At 38.5% G+C, this 17286-nt stretch overlaps 2 protein-coding genes and 1 pseudogene across 3 annotated transcripts in view; all 3 read left to right on the top strand.

Annotated features, from left to right (window-relative positions):
• The first annotated feature begins 4485 nt into the window (after nucleotides 1–4485).
• Nucleotides 4486–17286, top strand: part of LOC145903670 (tripeptidyl-peptidase 2-like) — a 51757-nt pseudogene continuing 38956 nt past the window's right edge. The window contains exons 1-2 of the transcript XR_014402673.1: nucleotides 4486–4593; nucleotides 4666–4820. The product of XR_014402673.1 is annotated as a tripeptidyl-peptidase 2-like (transcript). The remainder of the gene's footprint in view (nucleotides 4594–4665; nucleotides 4821–17286) is intronic.
• LOC145901647 (uncharacterized) lies at nucleotides 5318–15411 on the top strand. The gene is made up of 2 exons (XM_082989403.1): nucleotides 5318–5368; nucleotides 13630–15411. The coding sequence occupies exons 1-2, from the start codon at nucleotides 5318–5320 to the stop codon at nucleotides 15409–15411; spliced, it is 1833 nt and encodes a 610-aa protein (XP_082845529.1).
• Nucleotides 10439–11851, top strand: LOC145901648 (uncharacterized). Its single transcript, XM_082989404.1, has one exon. The coding sequence runs from the start codon at nucleotides 10439–10441 to the stop codon at nucleotides 11849–11851; it is 1413 nt and encodes a 470-aa protein (XP_082845530.1).

The raw sequence follows: 17286 nt of genomic DNA, 5'->3' as shown, positions 1-17286 counted from the left end.
ACAGCGAACAAAACAACAAATATACAACAATATAAAAAAACAACGCGGAAGGAAAGAGTCTTACTTTATTTATTTTGTTTTATTATTATTGAAAAAAGGACGCTAAAGGCGTACAATTGAAGAAAAGACTAAGCAAGAAGACAAAAAAGGCAACAAGGGTTAAACATAATGGCGAGAAATCAGCACAAGAAGTCAAGTTACATGGGTATATGCTTCACGTCAAGCAGCGTACGACCACTTTCTTTTGTAATAATTCGGTTCGGTATTTCTCACTGGAGATGTTTAATTCAATGGATCTTATTGTTTTCAACATATTTACAAATTCTGTTGTTGTTGTTGTTGGTTGCCTCTTAGCGTATTTGCATCTATACATTACAAATCGGGCACAAAGAAGAGCGCAGTTTAAAAAGCATTTAAAAATATTGTTATTTTGGTGTATGGCGAACAGTAAATGTAAAGGAGAAAAATAAAAGGGGACACAAAGTTTAGCACTGAGCCAACCGCATACATTTTCCCAGTGTTACAATATGGCAATTTACAAATAGATGTAAAACAGTTTCCGCCGCATTTTCGCAAAAGACACATGAACCTGTTTCTGTAAACTTCATATCCTTTAACTTTTTGTTGGTCACAATGGCCATGAGATTTAGCTTGATTTGAAAGCTTATTAGTTTAGTTTTCACTGTAGCTTGAGGTATATTTTTATATATTTGCCTCCAAGATACCCCAAGGTTGACTAAGGACTCCCATACAGCTTGTGCTTTGGGTTGAATCGTATTGCTATTTTGAAGCCAAGAATACAAATCCTTTGTGCTCTCGCAATGTCTCAAGCAATGCAAACAACAATAACAAACGCGTGCGGGAAAAAATAGTGACATCTGGTGTTTATTTGGTAGTTAATGTGTAGTCCACAGGTGGGCGCTAATGTGGGGCGTTTTCCGGTTATTTTGGTTATGTCGTGAAAGGTCTCATACAGTAGGTTTATTGGTGGCATATTATTTTTGCTATATGTATATGTATTCCATATATGCTATACAGTCGGTTTCAGTGAGGATAAATTAAAAAAAAACGGTAACATCGCGTGGACAAATTTTGATGATGTGTCATCCGGGAGTGGGCGCTATTATGGGGTGTCGGTATTTCTGTGGTTGTTGAAGGCGTTGAAAACGTCGGTCTGGACCACCTCGAAAAAGGGTTGTCCCTATTTCGCTGGATAGTTAGTTTTCAGCGTAAAGAGGTTTTGCGGGATGTTACCAACTGCCAGGGTGTGTCATTGATGGGTCGTGTGTCGTGTGTCGTGTTTAATTCTGTTTCGTGTTTTCCAAATAGTGTGTGTTAGTGAGGTGTTTAATAGTGCTTCTAATGTTTATGACAAGCACTGAGGGGGTCGTTAGAAGAAAGAATAGCCAACTTACTCACCTTGGATTGTGGGGCGAACACTTGTATTTCAGACTTGATCCAGACGATACAAAAGTGCCAATATTCCAGTAATCCAATGTACACAATAGCCCCATTTTTCAAAAAAATCGGACACGAATGTGCGAAACTCCCCGTGTCGGACCGCAGTTCCCTAGTTTTCGAATAAATGGCGACGAGTTGAAATGTCGGGGTTCCGCTTCACTGAACAGCATTTTATTGCTGTACTGATTATTTTAGCGAATGACGTAATGTGTAACGACTTACAATTTCCTTAGATCGTCGTTTGCGTCGTAACAAGTATATTACCAACATAGCAACGCACGACACCTGGATTAAGCACAAGGAAAAACAGTGGAAGGAGAAGCAAACGCAGTCAAGCGTGAGTTTTTTCTACACAGAAGTGTTGGCAAAAATGTGTTTGAAAAAAGGCTGTCAAGTTGTCATTTTTAAGTATTGTGATAGTTACCAATGCCGTGAAATACAAATTTACTATACTTGCAATGTACAACAAAAATTCCCTGACTTTTTGAAACACACCGATTTTATGCTAATGAGTTTAACACCAACCAGAAACTCAATTTTTCCCATTCTGCCATGAATTTTCAAGAAAATGTTTTTGTATTTTTTGTAACTTCTACTTGTCGCCTATCTACATACTTCACAACGCTAATCGGCAAAGGAAGAAACGAGAACACGTCTTATCGAGATTTCTTTGCAATCACCAATTTACGTACTCTTTTGAAGAAAAGCATCAACGGAAGAGACGGACTTGTTCCTATGTAACATAATTTTAGGTTAGGCATAGATTTGCTAGATAAACCCCACAAAAGGTAAAGCAGTATGTTTTCAAACATATCAGTTCTCAACAGTGCAGCTTGGTGACTAGTGATGTTGTTGCACATTAAACATCCATGTGAAAATATTCAATAATAGTTCTTAACAATGTCTATGTTCAACTTCTCCGTGAACATTTATAAAAAATGGAAAAGTTCTTTGTGTTGTTACTAATTTTGGTAATCGCCTAAGTATATTGTGAAGTCTCATCTGTTTTTGATATCATTTAGGGTCACATGGAATGCATGTTGTAGCCATAACTTTGCGGATGAACCAGACAAAAATCGTATTACACCTGGTGCACAAATTGTTGCGAGATTGTTGATTCCAAACTTGCTACCATGGTGACCGAAACTTTAATCAGAGGGGTCAGTTTGATATTTTGTTTGTTGTAAAATGTGTAGCTTTTTGTGTTGTATTCTGTATTGTTAAAACAGCTGGAACAGACGGTTACTATTTTCTGTGTACTTGTAATTTCATATATTAACATATATATATACATATTTGTGTTCCAGTTATCAGAGGTTGTTCGTCTGGGATGTGATCTTGCCAACCTCAGTTATGGTGAAGCGTGCCACTGGCTGGGGGCTGGGTAAGAAATATGTCACCTATCACTTACATGCATAGGCGTCGATATTGGTGTGAGTGGGGTGACATGTGACCTGGATTTCGTTTAAATTAAAAATTATTGTCAGAAAAACCATATAGACATTATACTATGCGTTGAGCTAGTTTTAAACGACCAGTACTATCACCGTTACAATCAGGACAAACACAAGTGTCTTGTGGATTGTTACGTAACAAAGTGACACGAAACGGAATTTGCGTCATTTACTGATGTTTAGGGTGATACGACTGACGAAATGTTTTTTGCGTGTTTCTAAAACCTGGAAAAGTCACCCTTAATATTTTACAAAACGTTAAAAATTCGACGCCTATGCTTACGTGTCATTGAATTTGTCACGTGTGTTTTTCAGTAAAATCGCTATAGAAGACAATGGTCCATGTTTGTTGACAGTTGGCTCACCAGGTGGCACTTTTTCATAATCGATTTTATGCTGTGTTGTGTGGTTTTGCCACAATGAGAAAATATCTGGTGTAAGTAAATTGTTGACATGTTGACAATTTTCTGGAGTGTGCATTCATATTGTTCCTAGTTTGGAGAACTCCTGAAAAAAAATAAAACATTGACATAAAAAATAGATGTCTATGCAAAATCCATACACTTTATAAGTGATGAAACAATTCCCTGTGCAAATTAAGAAATTTTTGAAATTGATTGCACGGACACATATGTGCAAATTATGTATCAACTTACCTTTTATCAAATGTTACCAATTTGGAAATTCAGGAATTAGGAAATAACCACCTATGTTCTTCCAGTTTACATCAGATGGAAGACCCAAGGTTGTCGACATCATTGACGCAACAGGTAGTGGAGATGTTGACACAAGCACTGTAGTTACTCCTGATCGTGACGGAAATATTGTTGGTCTAACTGGTCGAACACTGAAGGTGCGTAGTTACTTTGGTATTCATGTTGATTTGACAGCATAATTTTTATCAATAAAATATCATTTTGAAGCATAGCGAGAAAAAATTGTGTTAATTGGTTGGTATTTATTTTCAGATTCCATCGACTTGGAACAACCCAAGTGGAAATTACAACATTGGTTTAAAAGATTTGTCCCTCATTTTTCCTAAAAACCTAAAAGATCGCTTGCAGGTGAAAAGAGAGAATTTTCCTTATAACAGCAATTTGGTTTTAAAATATAAAAGATATAATAAAATCATGCAAAATGTGTGGGCACATGCAGTTATGTTGTCTGCCCAAGAGTAATATGATTATTGAGATTCAACAATTTTATTTGGTTGCCTGAACAATTAAATATTCACAGAAAGAAAAGAAGGAAGGTACATAGGCACAAGTGGAAGTTTTGGACAAATTAGATAAGAGCTGGGATGCATGTGGACCAGTTGTTGATTGTGTTGTGTTTCATAATGGCAACACCTACCAGTAAGTAGAAAATCAAAATTCTTCTTGTACTGTTTTTAATGTTGTAAATAACTGTGTTCTTAAACACAAATAAACTTCAAATTTTCTTTTTACCCAAAACTAATGAATTCTGACATATTTTTACTGAAACTCGTTTCAATTTAGCTCTCTTGTTTTTAGAGCTTGTGTTGATATTAGTTTGTCCGGGGACTTGCAGTCTTGCCCAGTATTAGCTGGCTACCATGAATCACAGCAGTATGCAACCCTGAGTAGAACGGCTATGTTCAACTTCTCTGTGAATATTTATGAAGAAGGAAAAGTTCTTTGTGTTGTTGCTAATTGTGGTAAGTGCCTGAATGTGTTGTAATGTCACATTTGTTCTTTGAATCCTTTACTATGGAAAATATTTTTTTCAGGGTCACATGGAACGCATGTTGCAGCCATAACTGCTGGTTATTTTGCGGATGAACCAGACAAGAATGGTATTGCACCTGGTGCACAAATTGTTGCCATCAAGATTGGTGATTCCAGACTTGCAACCATGGAGACTGGAACTGGTTTAATCAGAGGGGTCAGTTTGATATTTTGTTTGTTGTAAATGTGTAGCTTTTTGTTTTGTGTTCTGTATTGTAAACAGCTGAAACAGATGGTTACTATTTTCTGTGTACTTGTAATTTCAAATATTAACATATATACATATTTGTGTTCCATTTATCAGAGGTTGTTCGTCTGGGATGTGATCTTGCTAACCTCAGTTATGGTGAAGCGTGCCACTGGCCAGGGGCTGGGTAAGAATGTTACCTATCATTTACATGTCATTGAATTTGTCATGTGTGTTTTTTTAGGAAAATCTGCTCCACTTTTGAAGAGGCCGTCACCAAACACAATCTCATATTTGTGTCAAGTGCCGGCAACAATGGTCCATGTTTGTCGACGGTGGGCTCACCTGGTGGTACTACAGAGCATTTTATAGGTAGGTTATGCTGCGTGCACGCAAAATACCATGTCCATAAAATGTTGATACAATTTCTTGCATTTAAAGAAAACAAAAAAAATTACATTTATTTCATGCCAGGCGTCCAAAACATATTCACAAACATTTTCACCATGACTTATTTTCTACATCAATCAGTTGCTTTGTTATCATTCTTAAAAAAATTCTTGTGAATTGTTTCTTTGGTAGCACCTGTGCTTTGTCGGTAGACTGTATGGTTTCCTTGTCTCTATTTTCAGTATCACTCACATGGCGTTTTGTCGGCATTCAGTTCTTTACACAATAAAGGTTCTCAACCTCCTTATCTTGTTCTTTAGGTGTAGGAGCGTGGGTATCTCCTGACATGATGACAGCTGAATATTCGATGACTGAAAAACTGCCTAGCAACCAGTATACATGGTCGTCAAGGGGCCCATGGTAAGCAATAAAATAACTTGTGTTTTGTTGTTAGTTACCTTGTGTTATTAATTTCAAATGTTATTGAATCACATTTTAGTGTGAATGGAGCACTTGGCGTGTCCATATCAGCACCAGGTGGCGCCATCACCTCTGTTCCAAATTGGACCTTACACGGGAGTCAGCTGATGAATGGAACCTCAATGTCTTCACCAAATGCGTGTGGTGCAATTGCACTTATTTTATCAGGTAGACTTTCATCTGGTTTGGACAGAAACTAAGTAAATATTGGTAAAGAATAAGTTATATTGGTAAAGAAGTACTTGTGTATTTGGTGCAATTTTACTTTGTATCTCTGGTAGATTAAATAAAAATTGAAATAGTTCAGCAACTAAAATTTTGGAAATTTTTGAATTTTATTTTTTAATTGCTGCTTTGTCCAAATTCAAGAATAAAAATACTGTTATATTTTAGCATTGAAAACTCAGGAAATACAATATAATCCATACAGTATTCGCCGCGCGATCCAAAACACAGCATCAAAACAAAGCTCTATTGAATGCTTTGCTCAGGGTCATGGATTTTTACAGGTAGGCTGATATGAATATAGTGGGAGGTTACATATAATTTATATCTCACATTTTTAAGGTAAATGAAGCATATGAATATATAATAAATAATCCTGCTGCACCAGAAAACAAGATATCTTTTGACATTTCACTTCCACAATCAGGAAAAGGTAATTGTTGATAGTTTAAGATAAATTGTTGTTTGCAACCTGTATAGTTTCTAAATTTCAGTTATCTATCAAGATCATGAAATCAACATAATATTTAACTTGTTTGCAGGAATTTATCTACGTTCTTATGAAGATTGTTTGAAACCACGTTCTGTCAGTGTGACTGTCGAACCCAAATTCCACTCTTCAGCAAGTAAGCACAAAAAATATTAAACAGTTGTAAAACCCTCTTAGTCTGTGTTTGCGGATGAACGTTTATTTCTCAATCTTCAGGTCCTGAGGAAAAGATTGAATTCAGTTGTCATATGGCTGTATGCAGTGACCAACCCTGGGTAGTTTGTCCAACACATCTTGAAATGATGAACATGGCAAGAGCGTTTGTCGTCAAAGTAAGTTTTATGGCTGCCACCAAGATTGGCCTAAACTAAACAATTTGGAATGGACTTTAACAATATAGTTACGCAAACATCAGGTAAATAATGTTACTGGAAAGATGTTGATCTGTTCTATGGAATCTAATTCATGTTTGTTTAAATTAAATCATCATCTGGTTGCATTTTCAGGTGGATCCAAGAGGATTACCTCCAGGTGTACATTATGCCCAGGTTCAAGGTTTCAACACTAAACGTTTGAATGCAGGAGTACTTTTCACTCTGCCAGTCACTGTCATTAAACCAGAAAAGTAAGATCCTTCAGTTTCCTGTCTTTTAAGTATTTTTATTTATTTATGATTAATTTTTATTGTAATTTTTTTGACTTCATTTCCCAATGAATGAAAAATTTCACAAAACTTATAACCTGAGATATCTTTGTCTAGAACTGGTCAACTCACCAACTACCGACTTCAACAAGAACAACGAACGTTTAAACCTGGACAGATAGCAAGAAAGTTCTTCCATGTACCTGAAGGTGCAACATGGGCAGGTCAGGATTTGACACATGCACAGATTCAACCTAGAATTAACTTTATGCTGAAAATGTATTTTTTAGTTCTTAGCAACAGCTTGCTTGAGGCTTGTATTGACTCTTATGTTAGGATCAGACAATTACTTTTCCCACAGAAATGATGTTGAAAAATCACTCAATTGATCAGTCAGCAAGATTCGTGTTACACTGCGTCAATATTCGACCACAAAGAGCATTTCGTGAACAAGAGTTTTACAAGCTTGTAAATGTTCCAGCAGGTGGCTCCACAGAGCAGGCGTTTGCTGTTCAGGTAACAATTCCCGCCTTTGTGCACAATAATATCATATAATATCTAACATTAGTAATTTTTTTACCTCTACATACATTTGATAAGCAAAGTGGAGCCAATAATATGAATTGCGTAAGCTGCAGACAGATGCCCACTGTTTCAACATAAAAGGTCTCATCAGTGCTGCTGGTGTGACTATCAGGCGACTTTGCTGACCAAACGGCCAAGCAAAGACTTCCACTTTGTGGTGACTATACAATCACCGTAGGTTGCACCTAGTCGTCTGATAGTCACACCAGCAGCACTGATGAGACCTTTTATGTTGAAACAGTGGCCATCTGTCTGCAGCTTACGCAATCTACATGCATTGTTTTGCATTACTTAATGTGTTTTACTTTTTAGTCTGGGATCACAGTAGAACTCTGTGTCGCCCGCTGGTGGTCAAGTTTAGGTGACGTCTCCATTTCATATGACGTCAAATTCCGTGGGCTTACCGTTAGCAACAACTTGGTTATGGTGAGTGTAATATTTCTGTATTTGACTCATAACACAGAATATACCCAAACCGACCACTTCATTCACTCTGATTGGTGAACCACTGTATTCAAGGTTGTGGGTTCAAAGTTCAAACCTTACCAGGAGCATGTTGCTACTACTAGTCAGCTAATATCAATCAGTGTCGGTAATGTCACTATAAATAAATGAATGATATGATAGCTGAGATAGACCACACTGCCTTAGATTGTCAATCCAATCTTTCGTAATGTGGTATCTAGTCCTGAACACAAAACTTTGCATGTGTGTTGTACAACCAAGATGAAGTAAATACAGAAAGTAACGTAGTCATGAACCTCCCCAGCATGCAGCCAACGGAATTCATCGCCTTGAAGCTTGCTCATTGGAAAGAGAGGATCTCTCACCCTCTATAACCCTCAAACACGTTGTTCAACCCCTGAGAGCAACTGATCATTGTATACGTCCATTATCAGCTAGAGATCATGTTCTTGGAGATCAACCAACATATGAGATGATCAACACATACCCTTTGCATGTGGTGAGAATGTGGTTGATTTGAATCAACAGAGACTTAAAACTGTTCATGTTTTAGTTACGAAATTATCGCATAAACCTAAAACAATTTATGATGAATTTAGGAAGTTTTAAACTGAGCAGCCTCATTACCTGCACCTATCACTGGGGCTACTATTGTAACTTATCAACTCACAATAAATTGTCTGCAGACAAAATCATCTGATGTCACCATATCCTTTCCCATGTTGTCGGATTTATTGTACGAGAATGAATATAACAGTCAGATATGGTTGATGTTTGATTCCAACAAGTGCTTTGTGGGTGCAGGGGACGCTTATCCTCACCAGGTATATTCATCATAGTGATTACACATCATATTTGCAATTAGACACAGTTAATTGTGCATGTATTTATCTTACAGTACCCAATCAAATTGGACAAAGGTGAATACACAATACGCTTACAAGTCTCCCATTCATCGAGGGACGCCCTACACCGACTCAAGGACGCCACACTAGTGGTGAAAGCCAAACTGTCGTCATCAATATCACTGGATGTTTTTTCCACACACAGAGACGCGTTGATGGGAAGTAACAAGATGTCGAATCAAACAGTGATTCCTGGACATCCATTTCCATTCTATGTTGCTCCTTTACAAGAAGACAAGTAAGATTGTGTTTGTTTGTCATGTGACAAGCGCTAAACAACATTTAAATCACTTTTAAATACTTTAGATTACCAAAGCATGTGACTGGAGGACAGTACCTGATTGGTCAGATGAGCATGACAAAAGGGGAGCTTGGAAAACGTGCAGTAAGTTGTGTTAATTCAAACACTCAATTTATCTTCCTCAGAAGCAATGTGTATTGTTAACAGAGCTTGTATAGCGGAAAAAGGTCCAAGATTTCTGAAGAGGTAGAATAACAAACTATGTAGAAATTCACCTTTTGTCTTTGTTACTTTTTTTCATATAGATGATGTCCTAGGCATCTAAATCAGTAGAGTTCAAATCTTATATGTTGCCTATCTTGTTTCCTGCAGTACACAAACAAATTCATGTACGTCCTGATCGACCCACCGAGCAAGAACAAAACTAACCGCAACTCAAACTCAAAGAAATCAAACAAAAGCTCCAACCAGTGTGAGGATGACGTCAGAGACCTTCAAATTTCCTGGGTTGCTAAGTATGACGTAACCAAATCCGATAATTAACAAAATCATTGCCGACACGATTATATCCTAAACTTTGTATATGACGTCACATTTCTCGTATGTTATGTTGTGTTTACGTGGCATCTGTATTTTTATTAACGTCGAGTAATACGCCACGAACCCATTTCAACATACGGCGGATAACACGCTGTTTATTGTATGCACGGAAGACAGCTAATTATCCGGCTATTCAAATTACGTGACCCTTCCATCAACACAGCTGTCATTTCAAATGAGTCACGTATCAGTCCGAACCCAAACGACCCTGTATGCGTTTTCTATATAAGCCACACCACTTTGGGTAAGACAGGGAGTCATATAGAGTCACAGAGAGTCGCATAGAGTCATTTTAAGTCAAGACATTAAGTCGATAATTTTCAAGCCAAACAGACATACATTTTAGTACGCGTGTTTTGTAACGTTTTATTGTAATATTCGTGCGACTGTTATTTATGCATTAAACTGACAGATTAACTTTGGTTTAGATAGTAGCCTTTTTATCAGGAGTCAGATATACGGCAGTGTTAGTATTTTGTGTAGACGTTTTAAAAACGCCCTACATAAATTTGGTAACCCAACGACGTGATATTTGAATGGGCATTTTTTTTACGCGCTTTAACTATGTCGCACAAGGCTTCTAGTGTAATTCCGCAATTTATAAAAAGTGCGATGAAATTCAAAGGGGTTGGAAAGTCAGACCCGTTGGTCACACCAGGTAATTTCGATGCTACATCTCACGCAGCTACTGAGACAGACATGAGTTCGAGTAACAGCGATAATGTTGATGATTTGCAAGGTAACGATTTGTTCAGTTGCAGTTTGTACGCTACAGGCAGTGCCGCGCCGCATTATTCAACAGCATTATCAAACGCGACTATTAGGCCATTCGCTGCAAATCCCGAATCAACATATTCAATAGCTCAGCCTCGCTCGAGTTGTTTTGCACCCCCTGGAATTAATGACCAGGCCGCATCCATGTTTCTGCCCCGGGATCAGGCACCGTTTTCAACGCCTTGTTATCCAGGTGTGTCCGCACCGCATTTTTCCCCTAGTCGAACTGCACCTTTCACACCTATGGCAGCGAAAGTAAAATTACCCTCAATGTGGCAGGATGCTGTAAAGTTGTGGTTAGCGACTGTTGAAGGTATTTTTCAGAACCATCAAATAACATCTGACGACGAGAAATTCAACTTAACCATTTCTTCCCTCAACCAAGAACAAGCTCAACGGGTTGGTCATGTTATTTTGGGTAAGGTTGGTCGTCGCTCTTATGGTGATTTAAAACAAGCGCTTTTAAAGGCATTTGATAGTAACCCCATAACGGAAGTACATGAATTATTTCACGATCTTGCGCTGGAAAATAAGCGTCCAAGTGTACTTTTAAATCGCATGAAAGTTCTCTTGGGTAATTACCAAGATTTAAGTCCAGATGCGGAAAAATTATTAAAAAAGTTGTTTTATGACAGACTGCCTGCCCATATCAGAATGATATTGGCACCTGACTATGGTTTGTCAGTTGATTCATTGGCTGAAAAAGCTGATCACATAATGTTGATTAGCGAACCAGGTAAGTTTCAGTCACAACAAGTGGTTAATAAACAGCATGTTCCACATAACGTCTCGGATTCCAAAAACATTTTTGCCAGCACTCAAATGGTAATAAATGATAATATGGAGAGGCGTCTAAGGGAAATGACTGAAGAGTTACAGGCGTTAAAATCGGCTCAAACTGTAACTTCCGCAACTCCCCGATTTCAGGCACCAAGAGGGCAAAATGGCGGATATCATAGGTCCGGAAGCTTTGCCGCACGCAACAACGATTATCGACCACCACAACGACGAGATTTTTCTGCTCGACCACGCCCGAGGCAAACCAACTTTAATGGCGGACGGGACTTCCAACGACCGCGCTTCTCACAGGCGCCACCTTCCGACTTGTGTTATTATCACAGCAGGTATGGTTCGCATGCATATAATTGTATTCCGCCCTGTTCTTTTAATCATTCAAAAAACGGGCAGCGTCCCTCTCATTAAGGGTGAACAATGTCAGGGGCGAAAAACATTCTAGCACTTTCACCATTTTTGATAGGAATCACAAACTTAATTTTCTTGTAGATACTGGCAGTGCTTTAAGTCTTATTCCCCGCAACTTAGCACGTGAATTTTATCCTAGTTTACCTGTAAAAATGAAGTGCGCGCTGGGTAATGAATTTCAATCTTATGGGGAAATAAAATTGTCCCTTAACTTTAGTGTTGGTCGCTTTACGTGGACCTTTCTTGTTTGTGACGTAGACTCTTGCATTTTAGGCGCCGATTTTTTGAATAATTTTAAGCTGCTGGTTGATATAAACCGCAAACGCTTGCTGCGCAGCGTAAAGGCAATAGATGACAAACCCGCCAAACGCTTTTCTACTGCAACTAAATGTAATACTGACACGCAAACCGGCGAGCCCATGTTTCGTCACACGAATGTCGTTACCGTGGAAGGTACCGCACACAAGGATAACGACGAGTTAGAACTTGATCGTTATCAAAACCTTTTGAAACACTTTCCCGAGATAACGCAACCTATTTCATGTGATCGACCTGTAAAGCACAATGTAATGCACCGTATAGTAACTGCAGGTAGACCGGTGTCATGTCGGCCAAGAAGGTTATCGCCTGAGACACTACATGTCGCCAGAGAGCACTTTGCAAAACTGGAAGAACAAGGTATTGTACGTCCTTCCTCTAGTCCGTGGACTTCTCCTTTGCATGTTGTTCCTAAAAAGGATGGTAGTCTTCGCTTCGTAGGCGATTACAGGATGGTAAACGTATTAACCGAAAATGATTCATATCCGTTACCGTATTTGCGCGATTTTACTAATAATTTGCATGGAAAGCGGGTGTTCAGTAGCCTTGACCTTCTTAGCGCCTATTATCAGGTCCCGGTACATCCGGATTCCATCCCCAAAACTGCGATAGCAACACCTTTTGGAAGTTTTGAATTCTGTCGTTTAATGATTTAATGATTTTTGTATTCAATTTGGCATTAAACTTCAGCAAACCACGGCTTACAAGCCCGCCAGCAATGGATACATTGAGATCCAACATAAGTATGTAAAATCTGCTCTAAAGGCACACAATCAACCAAATAATTGGCATGCGAACTTGGGACTTGTACTTTTGGGTTTGAGAAGCGTATATAAGCCAGATATAGATGCATGCGCAGCCGAGTTGGTTTATGGTCAAACATTAAGATTACCAGGAGAATTTTTTGAGGAGATCGCACCGGAAATATCCGTATCCGACTATTCTAAACGATTAACCGCATTTATGGCTCATTTAAATTTTGCCAGACGCAAGACACAGCAACAGGTCAACGTCTACATTGATCCAGCTCTAGCCAGCTGCACTCACGTTTTTGTAAGGGTACACGCCAAAAAGGGTGCCTTGTATCCAGCATATGATGGTCCTTATAAAGTATTAGAAAAACGACCAAAATTTTTTACTTTAGTCATGAACGGTCGTGAAAATACCGTTACTATTGACAGGCTCAAAGTAGCTAATTTACCTGAAATGCAAACTTTAACCGTTTATTCTCCTGACCTAACCAATCTTGATGTTCATCTAGACACTTCTGTAGGTTTAGGCGAAATAACTGATCCTTCTATTGCATCTGACACTGCACCTCTTGTTCCAATTCCCGATCAAGATATACACGTTACCCGAAGAGGACGCGTAATCCGAAAACCTCTTCGATATCGAGATTGAAAAGAATGAACGGGAAAATGCATCAAATAGGTTTTATCTTTTTTATATCATTTTTTGGGAATGTAGTGAACGGCGGAATGCAATCGTTCAAACTTTGTCACGAGGCCTTGTATAAGGGAGAATATGCCATACCAGAACCTACTGTTTGCCAGAAACAGAGAGTCCCAATTTTTAAGACATGTTCTGGCGAGCTTTATAATCCTTCTAGCGATTTTATTCGGATAGAGGTGTATTCTTGTCAAATATTTGAATCTTCATATGAATCACACTTTTATTTTTTCGGAGGCAAATTTCATACGAAGAAATCTATGGCCATAACACCCCCATCTTCAGGTGCTTGTGGGGATTGGCAACGAACTCATAGCGCTCCTTTAATAGGACGTTTAACACAGTCCTCTGATAACGTTTGGTCATCTTCGAATGAAGTTAAAGTAAATTATAAATGGCCTACCTCCACAAAAGGAGTTGTTCACAACGGTGTCTTGACAAAGTCCACTATTTTATATGACCCCATACATAAACAAATGAAGGGTGCATTAGGAATTATGTCCAAATGCAATATCCACCGTGGTAGCTGCACAGTAGGTACACGTATTTTTACGTGGGCAATACCTCATAGAGTCGATTGTCCAGTCGTTACACCGATGGGAACTCATGAATTAACCTTACATTTCAGAAATACTGATAATATATATCGTTTAGAGGTAAAAGATTTGGGACTTAGCATTCACCATCATACCACTTGTTCTAAAGAAATTCGCACTTGTTATGGCCAAGGCGCCATCTGTACAGGAGGCATGATAATTGTGCCGAAAAATTGCGATGTCGCTATTCTTTTACCACTGATGGTACGAAAAGCGAATTTTTCCCCTGATGAAGGTCCAGATAATGTCGGACTTTTTATTAATGAAGCCATGGACACTGTCTCCGCCTCAATAAATGATTTAACTACAAGTATACACTTTTTGGAGTGTCAAACTCAGTCATTATTATCAACCATCTATTCACTTCTAGCAAGGCAATACCCTGGTGAAATACTTAGCAAACTCTTAGGAGGTAAGAGAGCTGGGATAACTGTTGGCGATCTTATGACGGAAATTTCTTGTGAAAGTATAAATGGTACTATTGTAGAAGAATTACGTCACAAAAATTTATTTGCCACAAGACCTTTAATCAAATACATTGATTCCAAAGGTAACATGTCTGTAGGACAATTATTTAGAGATGGTTTTGTTTATCCCACAGTTAAGTTTGTTGAAAATTATGTTCCTGGCAGAGTTATGTCATTTAACATTAACAACACATTTTACGTTTATGATAACTATACCCTATCACATGTTGACTCCAAAGTAGATTTTGTCACTCCAACGTTAGCTCCTGTAAAATACCATCAGGAGGAACTAGATTTTCAAACCTACGAAGATAATTTACCTCGGCCCAGTAGTGGTTTTGAAGATTTAAATTCGATGTTAGCATTACTCAGCCAATCGCGCTTAACAAACGACAAGCTTTACCAATTTATCGACAGCAACACAGATCCTACAACCGAAGTTGATGTATCCTACTTATCTTCAACGATCGAAGCGGCTTCCAAGAACGCTTTACTGCATCTGATAAGTTCGATAACATCGCCTTTTCTATGTTTTGTCTTTTTAGTAATATATATACTAGCTGGAATTTGGGCGATTCTACTCACCGGATGGGTCATTAAAGTCTACGGACGATTAGTCTACGATAGACTGATGCAGCTTCGAGCATCGAACGGAAATGAAACTACAGAAGGTAACACTGTGGCATCTGACAGAAATCACGCGAAACCTTTATACCCTAAATTGATATAAAAACGGACTTTGCTCAAACACAGACATTTCATTCATGTGAGGTGGCTGTAACGATATATTGATTTGCAACGAACCGCCTGACTTTACCTTGTGTCCCTTGTAAGTAACTGCCAGAATCGTTAAAGGAAATTGTATAACAGTTATTCTAGATTCGACATGGCTACGTGTTTCCAAAACGTTAATGTTTATGTAATTTTGAACTTGCTGAAGGAAAATAGCAGGAGAAATGCACAAAATGACGCGAAATTGGTGTTACAATGCAAAAGCATTTGGGCAAGCGCGACATCTCGCGACCGTGTCCCCTCGACACAGACTGAATCCTTTTTTATTCACCGAGCAAAGACTCGAAGAGCATATAATTGCTAGTCGCAAGGCACATTAACACGCCACATTTTTCGCAAGTGATCAGACGTTACAAACTTGATTACTGAGCACTGAAGCCAGGCTTGGGAGCCGTAGGTAAAAAATAATTCGCAGTGATTAACCTACGAAGTTCCAAATGCACTGGTAAAATTAAAAAGCGACTTATTTTACAGACCGCAGAAGGCATTCATCACTCTCTAAATACTGCGTGTCTATACAATGCAATGTGGGAGATTTGCGCATACGGCCAAGGCGCAAGTTACATTTCACATTTGCAAATCCTTTTTAGCCCACACTGACCGTCAAACTTTGCCAACTCTGCTCAGTACAAAAGCTTGTTCGTTTAACTAATTGGGATTTTTGAACACACGCCTCATGTCGAACCTATCTGTATTGGTATGCACGACCTTAACGGACAGTATAGTTACTCACAAGTTATGATAATCGTGTTGATTAATTTTTCGCTGTGACGATATTAGCGCTATAGTGACCTCACATGGCAGCAATAAAGTCCCTTATATGACACGTAAACACGAGCAATTCAATGTCACTCATTCATGTCCCCTGCGCGTCAAAGTAGACAACAGAATATCTTGATGTACTATATTATAAATTTGTTTGTGAATTATAACTTTTATGTGTTTTGTTTTGTGTTAACATTAGGCCTAGATATAACGGCAGGATGTTCGAGTTTTTTTGACAGATACGAGAAGATACGTTGATGATTACGTTCGAGTGTTCAGCACGGACATCTCAATATGTACGATTTTGACAACACAACGATCTCTGACGATTTCCGGTGTTCGTTTGACGCATATTTCGACGGCGTACGCAATCTTTCAATTATCAACGATCACCGCCGTTTACACTCGTGCAGAAGTCACAGCTGCGATCAATATACGAGTACAACCAGGAGTTGAACAAGAAAATCACACCAAAAGATATGGACAATTCGCAACAAGAAAAAATATTCAATCTATCAAAGGACAAGATTAATGTTGAGGAACCATAAACACTCCGGAAAACATTTACGAGGACGGGAGTTTTTATGTATATGACGTCACATTTCTCGTATGTTATGTTGTGTTTACGTGGCATCTGTATTTTTATTAACGTCGAGTAATACGCCACGAACCCATTTCAACATACGGCGGATAACACGCTGTTTATTGTATGCACGGAAGACAGCTAATTATCCGGCTATTCAAATTACGTGACCCTTCCATCAACACAGCTGTCATTTCAAATGAGTCACGTATCAGTCCGAACCCAAACGACCCTGTATGCGTTTTCTATATAAGCCACACCACTTTGGGTAAGACAGGGAGTCATATAGAGTCACAGAGAGTCGCATAGAGTCATTTTAAGTCAAGACATTAAGTCGATAATTTTCAAGCCAAACAGACATACATTTTAGTACGCGTGTTTTGTAACGTTTTATTGTAATATTCGTGCGACTGTTATTTATGCATTAAACTGACAGATTAACTTTGGTTTAGATAGTAGCCTTTT

This window comes from Ascidia mentula, chromosome 5 (genome assembly GCF_947561715.1).
Source record: "Ascidia mentula chromosome 5, kaAscMent1.1, whole genome shotgun sequence".
NCBI classification, from domain to species: domain Eukaryota; kingdom Metazoa; phylum Chordata; class Ascidiacea; order Phlebobranchia; family Ascidiidae; genus Ascidia; species Ascidia mentula.
The sequence above is the reverse complement of the archived record's forward strand: the minus strand, read 5'-3'. Positions and strand labels throughout refer to the sequence as shown.